At 42.7% G+C, this 21,154-nt stretch overlaps 2 protein-coding genes across 2 annotated transcripts in view; one reads left to right on the top strand and one right to left on the bottom strand.

The window, feature by feature from the left end:
- LOC147999039 (disks large homolog 5-like) overlaps positions 1–21,154 on the bottom strand; it is a 144,176-nt gene that overhangs the window by 49,874 nt on the left and 73,148 nt on the right. The gene's annotated exons all lie outside the window — the stretch shown is intronic.
- On the top strand, positions 12,362–17,124 carry LOC147999042 (disks large homolog 5-like). The gene is made up of 5 exons (XM_087595930.1): positions 12,362–12,504; positions 13,572–13,731; positions 14,985–15,128; positions 15,759–15,921; positions 16,638–17,124. Exons 1-5 carry the CDS (start codon positions 12,423–12,425, stop codon positions 16,665–16,667), a joined length of 579 nt encoding a protein of 192 aa, XP_087452056.1. The 5' UTR covers positions 12,362–12,422; the 3' UTR covers positions 16,668–17,124.

Below are 21,154 nucleotides of genomic sequence, written 5' to 3'. Positions count from 1 at the left end.
TTTATTCTTGGCCGTCTCAGGGCCTGGGACCTCACAGAAACAGCCTCTCCCATGTCCTTCCTGTTGAGAGTATGGTTGGTCCTCAGCACAGTCCAGTCAAACAAGGCGCGGTATAGACACTTGGCCAGGGGTCTCCTGCAGTTATGGCCTCTGGACAGAGGGGTTTCTTACCTGGGGTGGGGCAACCGTGCCAGGTACAGGCAGTGATGCTCAGAGTCAAGACCTAGTTTTGTCTTATTTTCATAGACAATGTTGCCCAGGCTGGCGTCGAACTTGCCGTGTAGCCAAGGATAATTAAACAACTGATCCTACTGCCTCTACCCCCCATGGCCTGGCATTGCAGATGAGTGTCACCAGAGCTGGCTTGTCACAGCTGCTATACGGCTCTATGTCAGGGGCCTCATGTGCAGGAGTTTTATGACTGTGCCATCCCAACCCCGCAACCAGGGTTTTCACCTTTCTCCTGCTGAAGTCTGCTTAATCCTACCCTGGCCCCAGGACACAGCAGCTGTGGGAGACTCAAAGTCTGGGGCTTCAGCACAGCATGGGTACACAGCATGGCATGCAGCCTACACGGCTGTGAAAAAGCCAAGGAAGTGCTTCTCAGCTCACCCCCTGTAGGAGTGTCTAGCCCATCCTTCTCTCCATGGACACAGACATCTGCTTCCAACTGCCCGACATGTCCCTCTGGTTTTGACTTTCCTGGATGCCATGTCAATGCCACCACACAGAGTGCTGCCTCTACTGGGGACACTCACACAACCTCTCTGGGGGACATCTGAGCCAAGCAGGGATTGGGTGCACTGCAGAGAGGTCAAGTCATGTCGTGAAGTACCTTGTCCCACAAAGGCTCACTGTTCAGGGAGTTGACTGGAAAAGTAAGCTTATGCCCCTGGGCAGGGTCCCCATAGGGAGTGTCCTACACCCTGCCATCAGGTCTATTCCTGGTGCCATGCAAATTCAATTTGCAAGACCCAATGCTCTGGAAATGTCAAGAGCTAACGGAAATGTACCAGGAAGTGCACACCACAGCAAAGGGAGAGGATGGCACAGAGACCTATGCTATGGGTTAAAGGGCACGGAAAGGCCACCTTGAGCACAGGGGTCAGTCACCTCTTTCACAAACAAGGCAAAGGTCAATGCTCTCAGCTCTGGGAGCCTAAAGGGCTCTGTGGCTCCTAAGCCCTGCAGCTGCAGCCAGAAGCAGCACTGAACAGGATGTAAATGCTGAGTATGGCGATGTCAATAAAACTTTATTTACAAAACCAAATTGGTGGTAGTGGTGGTGGTGGTGGTGGTGGTGGTGGTGATGGTGGTGGTGGTGTCGGCGGACTGGTTCATTTCAAAGCATGCTGGAGTGGCATGGCCACTGAGCATCGGGAAACACAGAAAGGAATGCGACCGGACGCAGGGCTCCCAACACCCTAGACGTCGCCCTATGGCACTGGAACAGGGTCCCTGAAGGTAAGTCTGGACAGTCAGATAAGGTAAGTACAATTTATTACAAGGAAATGGGACAAGATAAATCTTCTCTTCATCTCGCTATGCTTAAGCATCTTTAAGAGTGCAGGGAATTCATGTCTATCAGTCTGGTTTAGAAAAGTGTTTAGAGACAGCAAGAGTACACTCCATGGTTCCCTTACGAGGGTTCCAGGGATTCTGATATCTGGGTCAAAGTGAAAGTTAAGGTGAAAAAGGCTGTCAGGCAGGGCAAAAAGATTCCAATTTCTGGTCTCTTTGGGCTGTAATTTTTACTGTGTTCAAGGCCATGAATGCAGACAGGGTAATAACGAATACAGAACAAGAAGCTAGAGCTTCATTAAGACAAAACGAAAGTAAAAGTTTTGCCCTCTGCACCACTGCCTGAAGCAGGTTTTTCTAAGTCTTTTCCCGAGGATGGCATGTTGACCATTAGATTCACAAGATGATAATGACGAATTCACCTGCTTTTTCTTTTCCTATAATTAGGCCAGCATCGATTCAAGGTGTGGCCCAACCGACTTATTATAAAGGATGATACTGGTTGGTTGAAAAAGGTAGTAGCTTTCTATGAACCATATATTAAGTTTTTATGTATATTAAAATTAACATTGGAAAGAACAATGGTAGGAGAGGTAGCTGGAGGACAACTGCTGCAAATGCTTGCTTTTGAAAATGCTAATTAAGAGTACAGGAGAGCATTATTACCTATAAAGGAGGCTGGGGATATTAATGCTTATATGAAGGCATGCAAGGGTATCTTTTCTGAAAATGGAAAGATGCATATTTGGCACGTATTGATCCAGATAGAGTTATTAAATTATATGTTTAAATACTCTTGAATATCCTACAGGCACTTTCGCTCAGGATGAGTTGCCTTTAGAATGGGTTTATATTAAATAAAACTTTAACCAAACATTAACAATTAATGAGGAACAAATTTCTTTAATTATTCAGCAAGGCATACAAAGACCTGTTACTCTGTGGGGATATGATTGTGCTGCTATTGTTTTCCCATTAAGCAAAGATAAAGGGGAATATTTAATGCAGATGTCTGAGGTTTTTCAATTAGCCATGATTTCTTACACTGGAAATGTTGAATTTCAACCTCTCCATAGTAAATTGTGGGATTGCTTTAAAAAACAAAAAAAATTTGATAAATACACTAATTTCTGTTGATCCATTACCATCAGCCCTTACTGTGTTTACAGATGGCTCTAAGACCAAGATGGCTTATTGGACCAAAGATTAATTTTGGGGACAAGAATCTTCTTTTGGGTCAGTACAACAAAATGAATTATTAGCGGTAATTAATGTATTCCAGGATTTTACTCATGATGTAAAAATATTATAGCTGAGTCCGCTTATGTTGTAGGAGTAGTACAGAATATTGCGACTGCTGTTGTTTCTACATCTAAGCCTATATTAAATGTTATTCTCACATATTAAAGGACTATTGTTATTATGAAACTCTAGAATATTCATTACACATACTAGATCACATTCAAAATTTCCAGAATCTTTAACACTTGGCAATCATATGGTAGATCAATTAGTGGCATTTGCTACCCCAGAAGAACACAGTCATAATCATGCCAATACAGGATATTTACATATTAAATATAAGATTCCCTATTCTCAAGCCAAACAAATTATTGCTAATTGCCTATGTGTCAGTCTTCACGTATAAAATGTATTCCATCTCAAATTAATCCCAGAAGGATGCAACTTAATACATCGTGTCAGATCGATATAACCCATATTTCTGAGTTTGGTCGCCTTTCACATATAGATGTAAGCATAGATAATTTTTCAAAATTTGTGTGGGCTACACCATTTCCAGGAGTACGCACTGCTCATGTTATACAGCATCTATTGGAAACTTTTGCTGTTATGGGACTGCCTTCTAAAATTAAAATTGATAATGGACAACATATATTTCTTATCAATATAAACAATTTTGTCAACGATATCATATTGTACATATTACTGGTACAGAACACAATACACAAGGACAAGCTTTTGTTGAAAGAATTCACCATACCCTGAAATGACAAATTATAAAATTAAAAAGGGGGAAAAGAGATGGCCTTATGCAACCTGAATGGAGTTTGCAGACCAGTCCCAGGGCTATATTGGCACAAGCATTATACGTTATTAATTTTCTTAATTTACCACAAGGTGAAGTTATATCAAGAGCCAATAGACACTTTGTTGAACTTCCCCCAAGAAGGCATGGAAAAGACAGTATGGATAAAAATTGCCCGGGATGCTGAATGGCAGGAAAGGACATCATTGTATATAGGGGAGAGGGTTTTGTCTCATTACAGGATGGGAGACTATTCTGGTTACCCGGGAGATGGATCCAAGCACAGAATAATAAGAACTGCTCCCTACCCTCAAAGGAATCCAGTTAAACCAGCTACATTTTCTCCTGATGGATGTTCTCAGGAGATGAGGAGGTGTCCTCCATTACTGAGGCCCTGGCTTCTCTTAGTGTCCACAAACAACAATGGATAAGGATCCGTGTAGTGACAACCCTATTACCTATGTGGGGTCAGGTGAAGCGATTAAGCACTGAAAGGAATAATTTTGTCTCCTTCAGGAAAGTCCTTTACGGCTGAGCACTTATTCTTAGCAATGTGTGTTTTACTCATGGTTTCTTCTGCTGCGGACAATGCCAGTTATCGGGCTTATATTGCTTATCATGATGAAATCCTACTACTTTTCTGTTAGTAAATATATGGATAATGACACAGAACATGATTGGAAGTTAATTCAAGCCTATTTAGAGGGTAATGAAAGTGCTTCAAAAGTAATTAATGCCTTGAAATATGATGTTCGAATGTCTTTTGGTAAACAGCTAAAAGATATGGAATAGCGAAATTATTGGCTGATCAATTGACAGGATTAGATCCCAAGGCTTGGCTTCAAAGGATTTTCCATAGCATGGGAGGAGCTAGTTTTGCCATAATCTTATGTACATTATGTATTATGTTGCTTTATTTTTACATGACTAAACCCCTACAAGGACCTTTAGCTATGTTATGTAAAGTGTTACTTTAAAACAAAAGAAAAAAGAAGGAATTGTTAAGACATAGAGATGCAGCTCCCAGGCAGGGTCAAGAAAGGCCTGGTGCCAGATTCAAGTAGGGGCTGGAATGCCGCCCTGGAGAAGAAAATGTTTTTCTCACTTGGCCTTAAATTATGTTCTGCTGTGTCCCGTTTTGTGGAAGTGGTTCTAACGCTCTCTTGGTAATGGTGAGTATATTTTGATTATAATAAGAGAGGTTATTTGTTATATGAATATTTTTAGAAGAAGCTTTCGTTTATTCGTCTTTCTTTGTTTAATCTTCCCTCATTGTTCCTGGTATCCTGGGAATAATGATCTTATGTTATCTTGACACAATGAAAATTGTAGTAATGCATATTCTTAGCTTAATAAGGATTAATAAAGCTTACAACTGCGTGCAGTTTCTTATGCCTTTGCTCTGCACCCCCTGTGTCCTGGGGGTATGCGACCATACCCAGGGCCCCAACTCACTACACATTGACAATGGGTCACCCCACAAAACACAGAACCATCTACCTTAGTCAAAAATGGACATTTTATTGAATGCACACACTAACACTGATTGATCACATCCATAGCTAAGATACTAGGGGCAGATCCGTGGCCCAAAATACATTCTTCTAAACCTATGAAGCGAAAGAAAGAAAGAAAGAAAGAAAGAAAGAAAGAAAGAAAGAAAGAAAGAAAGGAAGGAAGGAAGGAAGGAAGAAGAAAAAACACAAAAAACTTAAGCTTCTCATAGGAACTTCGCAGGAAGTGTTGTCTGGCGGTCAGTTCTGATTAGGCCATTTTAGATGAAACACTGCATAGTGACCCTTAATGTGATGGGCCCTATATAAAGCTTTTTGCAATATTGGAATTTTAACAAACCTCATCCAGAACATACAGCAGAGGCAAGGATGTGATCACCATGTCCTTGCTCTCTATCAGGTTATTTTTATGTGTCCTTGATTGTCAGGCATAGAACAGCAACAATCTGAAATAGCTGGTAGACATGGAACAAAGTGGCTAAAACTATAGTTGTGGGTTACACACCTCAACTGTCAAAGGCTAATGCTGTCCTCAGAGACCTCGGAGGCCCCTCTTGTAAGACTATCTATTGGAAAGTGGAAGCAGGTTTATCTGAGTTCAAAGTGAACCGGGCCAGCCAGGGAGAGGGCAACATGGGATACTTGAGACCCTGTCTAAAACCAGCACAAAAACCAACCCTTCATTCAAAGCATCATCTATTAATTCTTTATTATTTACCACTTTCTCCCTACCAGCCTTTCAGTCTGGAATGGTAGAAAAGAACTGGGAATGTTCCTTCTATTCTAAGGACCTTGATCTCTCTTTCCTTAGGTCCACATTAAGAACACATGCAAATGGATATCACCATCTGAACAACTTAGTATCATCTACTCAGTATATCTAGCCTAATACTGTGCTGTGACAATCTCAAGCTTCCTTGAGTTTCGCTGAACTAGCAAGAAGTATGAAGTACTGAGGCCACACCCCAGTGATCCTTTCAAGGGGTTAGAAGAAAACCATGAGAGATGCTCCACTTCTTTGTCCTTAGATTAAATCACATTGACACAATGTGGGTGGACTATTTAACCAGACATGTTTCTCCCAACCCCACCTTTCTGAGTTCAGACCATGGCAGAATTCATGCCCCACCACCCTAGATATTGAGTTTTGTGATATGTAATTATTATTTAAACCTATGTATTAAATTTTGTCATTTTGTTAATTTTTGTGGTTTTCCCAGTCTTCTTTGATTAACTTTCCTAGTTTTATTAATTTATCCCCTGTGTTCTCTGGTATTTTGTCCTTCCCTTCAAACTAAAGTATTCCTTTTAGGATCCTCTACAGAGCTGTCTTACTGGTTACTCATATTTTGTTAAATTTATTTTTAGTATGCATTCGTCAGCACAGTAGCTGGGCAGCTGCCTGCCCTCCATGGTATCAGATCTACTTTCCAAACAATAACGCTCAACTCTTACAGGCTGTGTAGCATCTTGACTGTTTTTGTTCCACTTGGACAGCCCTCAGGACCAGGCTCTCCTCTCCCTTAACCATGGCTGCTGTCCTCTTCCTCTCTTCTCTCCATCACACATGTTCTTCCTTTATTCTCTGGCAGCTTCTTCTTCCTTCTTCCCTCCTCATGATCCTCTCTAGCAAAGCCCTCAAAGCTCCCCTCCCCCATCTCTCTGCTGTGCAGCTGTTGGCTGTTGGCTTCTTTATAATCACAGTTAACTGGGAACAGGGTCAGTTATTTGGGGTTAACCAGTCCTGAGTTCCACAAATTAGCATTAAAATACAAGCAGAATTAGGCCAATCCACTACAGGGATTTTTGTTTGTTTGTTTGGTTGGTTTGGTTTAATTTTCATTTACCTTTTTACTTGTTATTTTATTTTTGGCTATTTTTTATTAATCGGTTATTTTATTTATTTACATTTCAACTGTTGTCCTGCTTTCCAGACTCCCCTCATCAAACCTTACATCCCGTTTCTGCTCAGCTTTGCCTATGTGACAGTGCTCCTGCACCCACACATATCCATCCCCACCTCACACCTCTAGGATCTGCCTTTGGTGGGGCTACAGGCCTCACCTTGAACCATAGAGCATCCTTGCATACAGTTTGGCTGGCAGTTTGGCCCCTGGGAGCTTGGGGATTAGGGAAAGAAGATCTGTTCAGATATTAAAGCCAATGTTTGCTGCATTCTCTTCTTTTTCTGGTTATAGGTGAAATTATGTTTGTGTGCTTCTCTTTTTTTAAATTATTGAGAGAAGATTAATTTCTTGGTTTTTCTTGGGTATAGTTTAGTTCATTGTCTTGGAGTTTTCCTCCTATTAGCCTCTGTTGTGCTTTCTTATAGAAAAGAATTCTTTAAATTTGGTTTTGTCATGAAATATCCTGGTTCCTCCTTTTATGGTGATTGATGATTATGCTGGATATAGGAGCCTGTGTCTGTATTACATCTGCCCAAGATTTTCTGACTTTTAGAATCTCTGTTGAGAAGTCTGGTGTAATTCAGATACGTCTGAATTTATTTGTTACTAGATATTTATACCTTACCCCTTTTAATGTTCTTTCTTGATCTGTGCATTTAGCGTTTTAATTATTATGTGAATGGAGGAATTTTTCTGGTACAATTAGTTTGATGTTCTGTAGGCTTGTTGTACCTTTATTGCCTTTTCTTTCTTTACCTTATGAAAGTTTGCTGCTATGATTTGTTGAAGGTGTTTACTGGATCTATGAACTAGAAATCTTAATTCTCTTCTCTATCTATTATCCTTAGGTTTCAACATTTAATTGTGTCCTGAAATTCATGGATGTTTTGGATTCAGTAAACCATATATGTTTATCTGAGATGGGTGTTTTGTGCTTTGTGGGATGACCTCCTTGACCCCAGGCTGCATGAAGAATCTCAGCTGACAATGGGGACATAAATCATGAGTTTGTGTAGCAAGACCCAGGCCTCTTCCAGGTTCTTAGATATTAACTGAGAACCTCAAATACAGTAGTAATGTGATAGTGTGGTGTGAATCTAGTTACTCTTCTCTATTTTGATATAGATGACTCTTTTTGTGTCATGGTCAGCTTATAATGACTAGAAGACCTAAGCTTGAGAATAACCAAAGACTACATTGCTTCTCTAGCAGCTGAGCTTTTAAAAGCCCTGGTGTGACAGCAACTTTTGGTGGACATTCTGGATTATTCCTTCTGTACTTTAACTCTCTGTGTCACTTCCACCATGAGTAAGTTAGTTCAATTCCATAAATTGAAAATCCATCACCTGGAAGAAATACTCTTTTTTTTAAAGATTTATTTATTTATTTATCATATACAAGTACACCGTGACTGTCTTCAGACACACCAGAAGAGGGCATCAGATCTCATTACAGATGGTTGTGAGCCACCATGTGGTTGCTGGGATTTGAACTTAGGACCTCTGGAAGAGCTGTCAGTGCTCTTAACCACTAAGCCATCTCTTTAGCCCAAGAAATACTTTCTGAATATGATCTGAGATTGGCCATGGAAAAAGGGTAGCTTGAACTGTCCCACCTAGGTTCTGGGCCTGCACAGGCCTGCTCTCCAAAAGAAACCTGTGTTCACAGCTGTTGGCTGGCTAAGAAAGATTTCACGAGACGTGATACACAGCCCTCGGACTTCTGCTCCAGTCATCTGCACAATTTTTCCCGGACGATATCCTCATACCTCCAGCAGGCGGGTGATGAAGCCGTCCACTCTCAGCTCCCCTTCAGCCATCTTGTGGGCACCAGACTCTCCTCCCTGCAGCAGGAACAAAGGCTTCTCCATGGTGGCTGCAGCAGCAGTGGTGGTTTGGCATTCTCACCTAGGAGGCCCTATGCCTTTCTACCCCAGTTCCAACTCACCTCAGGCCCGGGCCTTCCCCCCATCCACTTCCCACGGAGCAGGGAGAGCAGCACCCACTAGAAATAAAAGGGAAGCCCTTGGTCCTGCCAAGACTGAACCCCCAGTGAAAGGGGCTTGTTGGGGGGGGAGGGTGGTAATGGTGGGAGGATGAGGAGGGGAACACCCATATAGAAGGGGAGGGGGAGGTGTTAGGGGGATGTTTGCCTGGAAACCCAGAAAGGTAATAACAATTGAAATGTAAATAGATATACCCAATTTAATAAAGATGGAGAAAAAAATAGAAAGAAAAGGCACACATTTAAAACAGAAGAATATGGACCCTAATTTTAAACCACAGCTCTGTCAATTAACTATACCTTAAGGAAGCTCAGAAAAGCAGGCCAAACAATTAATATTTTCTCGGTTTAAGTAAATAATAATGTCCGTTTCTGGCTATTGTGGAGGGAATTAAATAGATAATATGTAATCATGGAAGTTTTGAAGTACCATCCATTTTTCTGTTCATTAAATCAATCTTACTCATTTCATTGATGAAATATGTATGTTTTCCGTTTCACAGTTATATGTATAATAAAACCAGTATAAAAACCTTCAGAATATTCAGTTATTATAGATATTTGTCATTTCTTACAGAGGGCAACTATGATTGACTACACCCAATTCTATAAAAAACAAAACTCAGGAAACCTGGCCCTTGGCAGCAATGAATCAAGAAATATCTCGGATGGTGGGGCATGAATTCTGCCAAGCAATGACCTCAGATAGGTGGGGTTGTGAGGAAGATGTGTGGTGGAATAGTACACTAGATTCACGTTGTATCATCTTGATTTAATCGAAGGACAAAGAAGTGCAGTATCTCTGATGGCTTTCTTCTAACCCCTTGAAAGGTTCACTGGGGATTGACCATAGAACTTCATTCTTCTTGCTGGGGCAGCAACACTCAGGGAAGCTTGAGATTGCCATAGGCACAGTATGAGGCTAGAAATGCTGAGTAGGTAATATTAAGTTATTCAGATGGTGATACCCATTTCATTTGTTCTTAACGTGGACCTAAGGAAAGACAGATCGAGGTCCTTAGAATACAAAGATCATTTCCAGTTCTTTTCTACCTTTCCTGAATGAAATACTGGTTGGCAGAGAATGGTAAAAATTCAAGAATTGGTAGATGATGCTTTGAATGAAGGGTGGGTTTCTGTGCTGCTTTTAGACAGGTTCTCAATTACCCCATCTTGTTCTCTAAGTTGCTCGTCCTGTTCACTTTGAGCTCAAATAAAGCTGCTTCCACTTTCCAACAGGTAGTCTTACAAAGGGGCCTCCAAGGACTGTGAGGACAGCATTAGCCAATGAGAATTGAGGTGTGTAACCCACAACTATAGCTTTATCTGAAAGACCCTCAGACAGAGGAGACTCTCGCTCCAGTCCTGAGGACAATCACCACCCCATGAACACACAGGACTCAGTCTTGATGTAAAAACAAGAGGTTTACTTTGGGATACCAATGCACTGGGGCTCGACACGGTCCTCACGCAGGAGGGATGTGAGGAACCTCAAACAACAGAAATATACAGCTTAAAATGTCAGTTAAGATTACACAGTTTCCTTAGCTCAGCTATTTCCTGCCAAGGATAACTAGGCAGATGTTTCTCGTCCTGGAATTCCTGGGATAAGGCCGTAACCACATCAATGCAGCTATTTCAGTATGAAGGACATCTGACTTGATATATGTTTTCTTATCCTGGGGTTCCCAGGACAAGGACCAAGGATATCTATCTTGGCAGGTGTTTCTCTTCTGGAGTTCCCAGGACAAGGCTATAGCTATGTCAGCCTATAGCACAGCTGCATTCAGTACCAAGGATATCTCACTTCTATAGTGGTCAGTCAGCTTCCCAGAGATGTTTCCTGTCTTCTAATTGCCCTGCAGTAAATATGTTCTGTACCCTCTGTTCTTATGGTCCGGCAGCTTCCTAGAGAGTGGGTGGGAATGTGCTTTCTGTACTTTCTGGTCTATTGTCTAATGTGTAGGGGCTAAGCGAGGGCCAGCTTAAAAGATTCTCATTCGTAAGAAATGGCTGTACTGATATCAAACGGGGATCTTTCATATCCACTTTCTTCCAAGTCTACCAGCCATCTCAGATTGTTGCTGTAATATGCCTGACAATCAAGGACATAGAAAAATAACTTGATACACAGCAAGGACATTGTGATCATATCCTGTGTTGTTATGTATATTCTACATGAGGTTGGTTAAAATGACAATATTGCACAAAGCTTTATATAGGACCCATCAAATTAAGGTTCACTATGCACTGTCATAGCTAAAATGGCCTGGTCAGAAGTGACCACTGGATCATTCTTCTGTAACTTCACATGAAAGGCTTGTGCTTTTTGTGTTTTTTTATTTTTCTGTTTTTTCTTATTTATTTATTTATTTATTTATTTATTTATTGTTTTATATGTTGTCAGGAAGATAGTTCAAGTCATGGATCTGCCCCCAAAATCTGAGCTTTGCTACCAATACTGTAAACAGTATTAGTGTATGCATTCAATAAAATAACTTGTTTTTTTTTTAGTAGGATAGATGCGTTTGTGTTTTGTGGGGTGATCCATGAAACAGGAGTGAAGATGCTTGTTTCTTACTCTGTCCACTGAGTTATGTCTCTAGGCTTGTCCAACTCCTTTGGCTGTACCCCCCCCCCACACACACACATTGCTGACTATTTTATTTTTCAGATGAAATCAGACGTTATAGCTTAGAGAGGCCTGTAAGCAATACTGCTTTTGTAACTTAGGTGCAGAGAGGAGAGCCCCACACTCAGCCTGAGGGTGCATTCACTGGTGGATCCAATATTTCAGTTTCCTCTGCTAACAGATCACCACATTGTTGCCAGGACCATAATGAATGCAATTCTTTCTCCTAAGGAATCCGGTGGCAACTGTTAAATGTTAAGCACAAAGCTTCAGGTTGTACCTATAATACACACCCACATCGCAACCTACCCTACAGGCTATTTCTGGGTGTGATTTCATGCACCTGCACATGATGAGACAGGAGACCTCTTTGGCTACTTATAGTAACTGGTGTGATTTCTCAGTAATCTTTAATGGGTAATATTGCTGACTGAGGAGAATTTGAGGTAGGATGAAACATTTCTGTGCAGGGATTGGGGAGGAAGCACTCATTTAGATATATAGCAATGACTTAGGTTTTTCCAATCAAGCCTAGAGCCAAATTTGGCTTTGGAAGCATGTGGTGCTCAGTGGCTATGCCACAGGGAAGTCTCCTGAAAAGGGCACATCAGCTTTTGCTCAGTACAGGGAGAACATTAGCAGGGAGGCAAAGTCTGTTCTCCATGACATCAGCCGTCCCTTCGTGGACATTCTATTGTCTCCTAGAGACTTCTTGGAATCCCTAGATGTCACCAGTATCGTTGTGACAACCAATTCCCTACTTTTTCTTTTAGTGTCCAAAGGATATATCCACAGACATGTTTGCCCGTCTATGTAGGCGCTTTGGGAGAGTTGATGTTGATAGAGAAGAGTCTAGAGTGAAGCAAACGAAACCTAAAGGTAATGATGGACACAGGACATGGGGAATGTGGAGTAAGTTCTGGGCAGTGTATGTTGAGCTTCCTCTCAGGGGTGAGTGTGGGGGCCTTCAGCTGGCCTTTATAGCAATGGGCCACAACCACTGGAACATCTCCACAGATATTGAATTCCATGATTATCACAATTCCTGAAAGTCAAGGTTTTCACATTATTAGTTTCTCCATAACCACATGGAGGATATGGCAATGCCTATGCTATTATTGGGTGAACTTCTAGTCTTTACTTTTACAGTGCATTCGGTATGTTAAATTGATATAATAACACCATAAGTAGTCATGGATGGTATAACTTTTCTGAATTAAACAGGGCATCAGTGTACTTCACTTTCATTGCTTCTTTAAATTCAGTGACTATCTGACAGTAGTAAGAGGGAGAGAATTGTGCTCCTGGCCATGACCTTATATTCTTAGAACTCCTGTGACTACCTCTGGCTGACGGGGCCAATCTTACCTTCATATATTAGAGGTTCTGTGTGGCAGATATTTTTCTACAGTAGCCAAACTATATGGAGCAGGTAGAGAAAGAGCCTGTAACCTATTGGCACTTCTGGGGCATTTGTCATTTCAGTAGGGGGAATTAATAAATCTGTTGACCATGTCCTCCCCCTACATGACTTTTTAATGCAAAGTTATTGGACTAGAGTAACAGTGTAGGATATCTGAGTATCCCTGATCAATCAATTCATTGTGGATGCTGAATTGATGATCTGACTTCTGAAACCAGAGGGGTGAGGGTCCTGAAACCAGGTTGTAGCCTGCGTACCTGATAATAATCCTGGAGAAGGCATCTCTCTGGTACTTGTAAGCCTGTGTGGGCGGGCATAGGGAACACCTGGCTGCTTATATCTCTTGGTCTCTATATAGTAGTGGGGGAACTGTGATCCACTTAGGATGCCTCTTACACATAGACCAAACTCCTTGCAGTGACACTGGCTTCCAAGCATGTTCTCCTGTTTGGACCTCACTGTGGTCTGTGTATGCTCTATGCATTCACCTTATGCGGGTTCACTTGTGTTCTTCTACCTACAGCGGCCTGCAGACAGACGTCATCCCCTGAAAATGTCCTAAACAAGGTGCAGGCCAACGAGGAAGAGGAGAGGCTGAATAGAGAACTGGAGCTAACTACCAAGGAGAGAAATGAGCTGACAGATCGCCTCCTTTATGTGACAGGTGGATCCATGAGCAAGAGGTATGCATTGCTCCAAACAAACGAACTTGTTCTAAACCTCATCTCCCATAGATAGGAGATTCAGAACCTGACCCTTACTGAGGAGTGAGATTGAAAATGGACTCTCTGATTCTGCCTGTTGAAAATCTGAACTTGCAATCTGAGTGAAGATTTCAGGGATAAAGTCACTGGAGCATAAGTTCCCAGTGTACAATTGGAAAGCCCTTGACAGGTGGTAGTTTTGCAAGGTTCTGGGTGCTGTGAGTTTGTGGAGAGTGTTTGTGCTTGCTAGGAAGGTGACTGAACGCTATCATCTCCTGGCAGCAGCCTTAGGTGACAGGCCCCACAGTGTTCATATCAATGCTTAAGTAGAAGGCCTGAGGCTCTGGCCTGCTCCTTCTTGTCTCTGTGCCTTACACTCTGAGACAGTAATGGTGCATGCATTTCTACTGATTCTCATTGTGCTCTTTCCATATTTGTCTCTCTTTCTCATTCTCTGAGTCTGTTTACTTTTCTTTTCTTTTTCTTTTTTTTTTTTTTTTTTTGGTTCTTTTTTTCGGAGCTGGAGACCTTACTTTTCTTTTCTTGTGGGTGTGCCCCAGCTTGTGTGTCTGTGTGTGCACAGCTCTGCATGCATGTGCACAACCTTTATATGTTTCTCTATCCCTCCACCTTTGGAATTTAGGGGTCTGTTTTTTGACCTCAGGATTTACCTTTATAATAGTTTCATGGAGGTGTAAGTGCTTTATTTTGGAAGCCCCACTTTCAACAGCACAGTTCTTTGCCTGTGTAGTCACATTTGTCTATACATTTGTATGCCTTAGGCAGATTATAAGTTTGTGGCAATATCTGGTCTCATCTCCAGAATTATGTGTACTGTCTGCCTCTAGAATATTAGTTATTCGGCTTGTAGCATTCCACTTGTCAAAACAGGAAAAATGAAATCAGAGGTTTCTGGATGTGTGTGTGTGTGTGTGTGTGTGTGTGTGTGTGTGTGGTTGGGTAAGCTCTGTGGCCTAGGCTCTTGACAGCATAACAGGTTTGAATGCAGATCCAGCCCTCCTGATTGAAAAAAGTGAGCCAGGGAACCCTTTATCTGGGTGCTTAGCTTCTGTTGTCCTGGGCACACAATTCCAAGTTTCTGAAGCTGAAGAAGATCCAAATATGTAGAATTCAGAAAGTGTCCTTCCAGGGCTGGGGTAATACAAGACATAGCCTGAGTTCATATAATCCTAAACCTTGATGTTCATTGGGTTCTATCTTCCTGGGGCCAGCCCCTACTTCAGGCCAAATCCATTTTATGAAAACTTGAAGATAAAGGAGAAAGAGGTCATGTCATTACTGCACAACTTAGACACAAAGAACATTGAACATCGTGAGAAATTTCAGGAGCTCAAGAAGGAGATTAACTTCTATCGGTAAGTACTGGTCAAAAGGGCCCATCACTTGTGGAATATCCATTGCTGCCTCTCTTTGTTCTGGACTGGAGAGCCTGCAGCTCTGGGTCCATGTCTTGTGCTGTTTAAATATCACTGTGCCGTGAGTCTTTTGGACTCAGTTTCAGTTCCATAAGAGACTGTGACTTCTCAGCACAGTGTCTATGCATCTTTAGAAGGCTCTGGATAGAACTATACTGATTCAGGCATCAGAGTGTTATTAGGCCGACCTGGGCCTCTGGGGTCATACCAGGTTTAACAAAGCTCAATGTGTGGACCACATGGTTAGCATGACCTCCCTTGGTTCTACTGTCCTCTTGTGGTTGTTTACTGCCTACTAATTGATGTTGCCTAGATGCATTGGGCTTTCATGGATAGTTGTAGATTCCTTGTTCTTTTGGTGAGACATGGACTGTTAGGTGCTTGGGTCACAAAAACAATTTATTCTTCCCTGGATTGGCCGTTTGCTGTTTGTGGAGCAGCCTTACATGTATGGAGATGTATTCTATGAAGTCTTTATGGGTATCTGGGTCCTGGTGGAGTTTGTGGGATTTGGCAGTTGGAATGGGAGGAAGAGGCTTCAGGATCTTACTATGCAGAGTGTGTTTCCAGCAACCTGCACAGCCGGCTCCTGATGGACCAGGCATGTATGAAGAAGAAGTTGGTCACATTGAAGCAGGAGAGCAAGGAGTTAGAGCGATATTTGTTTGAGTTGAACCCGAATGCTGAAGACGAACAGGAGAAGACCAGCAACCTCCAGACCCAGCAAAATTTGGTAGGAACAAGCAGCTGAGTCAGATTAACAATGTCTGATACCATTTGCCTATTGGATACATCTTTGCTTCCCCTATCATCTTTCTAATCTCCCCACACCCAATCAGTCACCCACCTCATGTGATAGAGTTATTCATTGCTCTGTCTATGCACAAGTATTCTGGGATGTTAACCACTTTTCAGAAACTGAATTATGGGCAAGTACACTTCTCTGCCCTTTTTGAAACTGCAGTCCAGAAATGGTGACAGAGGAATAACATATCACATGACTGCATCTCCCTGTCATAGATTGGATGCTATGAAGAGTTTTGAACGAGTTCTTGGTCGTGTGACAAAGGTCATACAGGGGTCATGTGATGGTTGGAAGCACCTTGTAGGGATAAGAACCAAGTGCAAATGGCAAATGAGTCCTGGTCATTGGCTTTGATCTCAGTATCATGTGGCCTTCTACTTTCTTCCTGCAACCCAGTTAGGTCTCTTCTCCTTTCCCCGTTCTTGGTTTTCACTGGTAGAAGTTTGAGGAGCAGCTTGTTCTCCCACAGTACTGTGAGGGTTGTTGGTGACTTTCCCCAGGCTGCAGAGATATCAGCAATGATTTCAGTGAAAAGATCAGTGCTGTCTGTCCAATGCAGCTGAAGGGACAGAAGGCAGCAACTTGACACCTGGTATGCGTGTCCCCACTAAATCAGTGTCTTAATAGCTGCCTTCTCCTCCCAGGTCTCAGGAACTGCAGGAGACATGGAATAGGACAGATCCCAAGAAGACAGCCCCCTGAAGAGTGAGTTTCTCTGTCAGGAGTTCCCTGCTGACGACAATCCTCAACAGTCAAAGACTTTTTTGGGGAGAATATTCTTCTTCTCAGTTAATTTCCTCATTGTATAGAGACCCTAAATTTATGTATCCGTATGCCAGCCTGTCTCATTGAGGTCTTTCTCCTCTCTCATACCGACAACACCATTTGAGAGACATCTGAGGGGACTGCCTTGACATCTCCCTAGAGGAGAAACAGCACTACAACTGTGTTTCTAAATGTTCATTAAGAAAATGCTGTTAAGAAATATTTTTGGTTATGATTTTCATTGAAGTTTTCTTTTTGTTATTTCATAGTTATATATTCTTGTTACTGTTTTTCATTTTTTATACCATTTTAGTTGTTCATTTTATGCCTGTAAATTGTATTCCTTATGAATAAAAATTGATTTGTAACTCTTGACTCTTAAGACCATCTTATTCAAGGGTCCTTTCCCCTCCTGTAGACTTAGAACTGACAGCTGGATATGGATCTTTGCATGGTCCAGGCAGCATGAGTAAATAGGGAATTTAAAGCCACCAAGCTGTACACAGGGTGATAGTGTCTTTTGTGTGGATAATGTGACTTTTTTTATGGACACACACTTTATGATGTAATCACTGACATACTGTATCCATGCTGTCATGTGTTCTGCTCATCCTAATCTATATCAGTCTACAACACCCATTCCTTATTGACTGTTTGCCCAGATATTGAGTAACACACACTCATGCCTGTAGAGCTGCAGAAAAAATGACAACTTTCACAAAGGAATATAGAATAATCCTAATCGAGAACCATGTGCCTCGGTTTTTCTTACAATACAGCATTAGTATTAAACCAAAAAGATAATGACCATCAACGTCATTTTGGGAAATAGGTTTTTATAGGTGCTGTTTCACTTGATCATTCATATGCTGTGTTTTTTATTGTTGCTGATTATATTTATTTTTATCATGTAACTCAATGGATCTTTTTTTTTCAAATGTATGTCTGGGCCACTCCTGAGTGCATTTCCCTCATGATCCAAAAGAGGGAATAGCATTCCCCATTGTAGATGATTGTTAGGGACCATGTGGCTCTTCTGAGAGAGCAGCAGATGCTCTAACCTGTGAGCCATCACCACAGCTCCTGTAGGTAGCTTTTGTCCTTCCAGGGCATGTGCTATACTAGATGGACGCCATCATCTCCCATTAAGGAGAGAGATCTCAGGAGATTTGTGTGTACAGGTGGTTGAGGGGTGCCTGCTCAATGTGGTAGCCTGCTAGGCATCCACACCGGGCTCTGGTGCCTCCACTGCTCATTGTGCATTCAGCATCATCCTCCAGCATCACTCAGTTTCAATTCCAAACAGAGCTTTCACTTACTATCGATGATCATATAGATTATGCACATCTGATAAAATACAGAAGAGACTAGCCTCCTTCTACAGGCCAACTTGGCATAATGAATTCTTTTGATAGAAAGCAAGATAATTATCTTAATCTATGCAGTTTAGGGAGGTCCTCAAGAGCATCCATAGTGAATGCAGACTGCAGCTGTGACCACATGTTTCTTTTGCAGAGCAGGTCTGTGCAAGCCCAGAACTTAGGTGGGATAGTTCATGTTTCACCTTTTACATGGAAATCTGTGATCGTATTGAGAAAGTATATTTTCCACGTGACTCATTTACAATTTATGGAATTAAACTGACTTACTGAGAGTGGAGGTGACTCAGAGAGATAAAGTGCAGAAGACTTATCCAGTATGTCTGCAAACAGATGCTGTCTCATTAGGGCTTTTCAATGCTCAGCAGCTAGAGAAGCAAGGGAGAGGCATTGGTGACTCTCAAGCTTAGGTCCTCTAGTCATTATAAGCTGAGCATGACACAAAAAGTCATAGGTATCACACTAGAATCTAGTAACTAGATTTAACCAACCTATCACATTAATGCTATGTTTGGTGGTATTTTTTGCTCTCTTAGGACCTGGAAGAGGCTTGGGGTTTTCTAATCCTACTCATAATTTATTAATCTTCCCAACACTATGTGCTTTGTTCTGTTAATGCTAACAGCGCCATCCAATACCTAGGATATTTTCTACTGACATGTGTGACGTGAGACAAAACAGTTCCTGTCATTCCTCACCTGAATAAACTTCCTTAGAGGCCAGTGTAGTTGGAAGGTCCTTCTTTCCTCTCCAAGATCGAGAAACATTTCCAGTCTTCAGACAAGTGTGTCAGCCATTGTCCAGTGACTGTCTTGAGATGTCCACATTGTCAGCTGAGTGAGGGCAGGGCAGGGGATTGGGGCAGGGCAGGGCAGGGTAGGGCAGGGGATTGTGGCAGGGCAGGGCAGGGCATTGGGGCAGGGCAGGGGTTTGGGGCAGGGCACAGCAGGGCAGGGCAGGGCAGGGCAGGGCAGGGGATTGTGGCAGGGCAGGGCAGGGCAGGGCAGGGGATTGGGGCAGAGTCCATGAGATGTCAGTAGGCAACAGGCCAGCTGGGGCTAGTGTGGGTACAGGGCTTCTAGTGTGGGTGTGAGAGGAGGAAATTAGGAATGGTCAGATTCTGATGCAGCACATAGGCCGGAAGCAGCTTAGATCATCTCAGTGCCATATAGGGACATTGTAGACACTGATGGGCAGTGTGGGGATGGTAGGGTCCCATATAGTGCTCTCTGCAGGTGTCAGGTGAGCATACAGTGGCTCTGTCAGACTTATGACAATCAGGCAGGCACTGGGTGCAAGTGAGAATCATGGGACAAGCCCTGTGTGCAGCCTGGTTTGGGGACATTCCCAGGTGCCCCATGGACTGCAAATTAAAGGCAAAGGACACAGGGAAGCCAGCAATTCCCATGCACAGGACATAAATACCTGTAGAACTTTCTAGAATTTCCATAGACTATCTGTTACTAGTCCTCATTATAGAAGGCACCAACATTCTGCCCTCTACTTCAACTTGGTGAGACAGCTATTCTAACTCCAGCAGGAAGGCCTCAGGGAAGACAGTAAGAACTCGCAGGTGACCCCTTTTATATTGAAACATGGTCTTCCTATGGAGCCCAGAGTGGCTGTAGGATACTAATGCTCCTGCCTCACAGTGACTAGAATTCCAATCCACCCTCAAGAGCAGTTGATTCATCACTAGATCAGACTAAGGACATGTGAGGCCCCAGGGTGCTAGGATTACCAGGGTCCTAGTAAGTTTCTCCAGCCTAAATTACAACCTGAGTCAGTGCTGCTATTTGGGACACCGCCTGATGCCCAGTGACATCACACCTTGGAACTCTTTGTCAAAAATAAGCTGTTATGGGAATGAAGTAGCCACACAATAAACACTGGTCTGGACACTCCTAGGTCAAGAATCCCCTGTTGGAAATGCCTTGGACCGCAAAATTTTAAATTCTATATCCTTCTGGCTTTTAGAAGATTTATAAATACAAAAAAAGAAAGATGGGCATAGTAATTTAAGCCTGTGATCCCAGTCATGGGAAACTGAGTCAGAGTGATGGAAGACTGTAAGTTCCAGGCCAACCTGTGTTTCAAGAAAAAAAAAAAAAGCATGGTGAAGATTCCACTCAAGTGGAAACCAAAAGGGTTTCACATGGGCCCTGCCATCCACTGGTCACTACATCCACTCTCATCACCACAGCCACAGGCAGACACTGGGGAACATTTCCCACTGTCTCTCTTTGGGATGCAATCCACCCCATGATTCTATGTGAGGAATCCCCCAAAGGTTGCATCATGTGAGGGACCTAGAAAGTTCCAGGATTGGGAGAATTTAGGAGTTTATAATTAGGGATGATCTACAGCTGTGGCAAAGCCTTTTCCCAGCACATGGCAGCCCTAGGTTTGCCCCCAACAGTAAAAATAAAATCCCCCAAAATAATTCAAACAAAATGTCCTGAAGCCTGCGCCCTGACCAGTCTCTTCAAAAGTGCCAGGAACCTGGGTCCACATTTAGGACCCAGCACGACCTCTGTGACCCATGAGAAGGGATCTAATATGGGAATTAGTACAGTATGACTTATCCTTGTGGATACCTTTGGTGACAATAACCACCTGACCCCTGAAAACCCATCTACCTGGGGGGCTCAACACTCATGTCACCCAAAAAGCCCAGATCCTAGGGCCAGCATGGGCAGGTGGTGAAGAAAGTTTGTCTCTCATGAACATCAGTTGCCGCTCCTCACCTGACTCTATCCTCAGGAGACAATGTCACCCCAGAAAGTGTGGGTATCAACGGCTCTTCCCAGGCCAAGGCTGGAATACTGCTTAAGATCCACAATGCACAGCAGTGCTCACTCTAGAGCTAAATGTTCTACAGCTGAAAGGGGTGGGTGCTCTGCTGGCCACGCCCCTCCCCTGCAGTATTTAGTGCACTCAGAGTGGTGCTTCAGATGTGAGGGACTTCTTGAGGCTACTCCCATGGAGAATGGCAGAGTCATCAGAACGGGGCACAG

The sequence above is a fragment of the Rattus norvegicus genome, chromosome 19, assembly GCF_021556685.1.
Source record: "Rattus norvegicus strain SHRSP/BbbUtx chromosome 19, alternate assembly SHRSP_T2T, whole genome shotgun sequence".
In the NCBI taxonomy this organism is placed as follows: Eukaryota; Metazoa; Chordata; class Mammalia; order Rodentia; family Muridae; genus Rattus; species Rattus norvegicus.
The sequence above is the reverse complement of the archived record's forward strand: the minus strand, read 5'-3'. Positions and strand labels throughout refer to the sequence as shown.

Excerpts from the sequence above, each read along its gene's own strand:
- LOC147999042 (XM_087595930.1), top strand. The coding sequence starts at position 12,423 with ATGTTTGCCCGTCTATGTAGGCGCTTTGGGAGAGTTGATGTTGATAGA. Across the intron at positions 12,505-13,571 it reads GAAGCAAACGAAACCTAAAG|CGGCCTGCAGACAGACGTCA; the intron begins GTAATGATGGAC and ends TTCTACCTACAG. Across the intron at positions 15,922-16,637 it reads TCCAGACCCAGCAAAATTTG|GTCTCAGGAACTGCAGGAGA; the intron begins GTAGGAACAAGC and ends TTCTCCTCCCAG.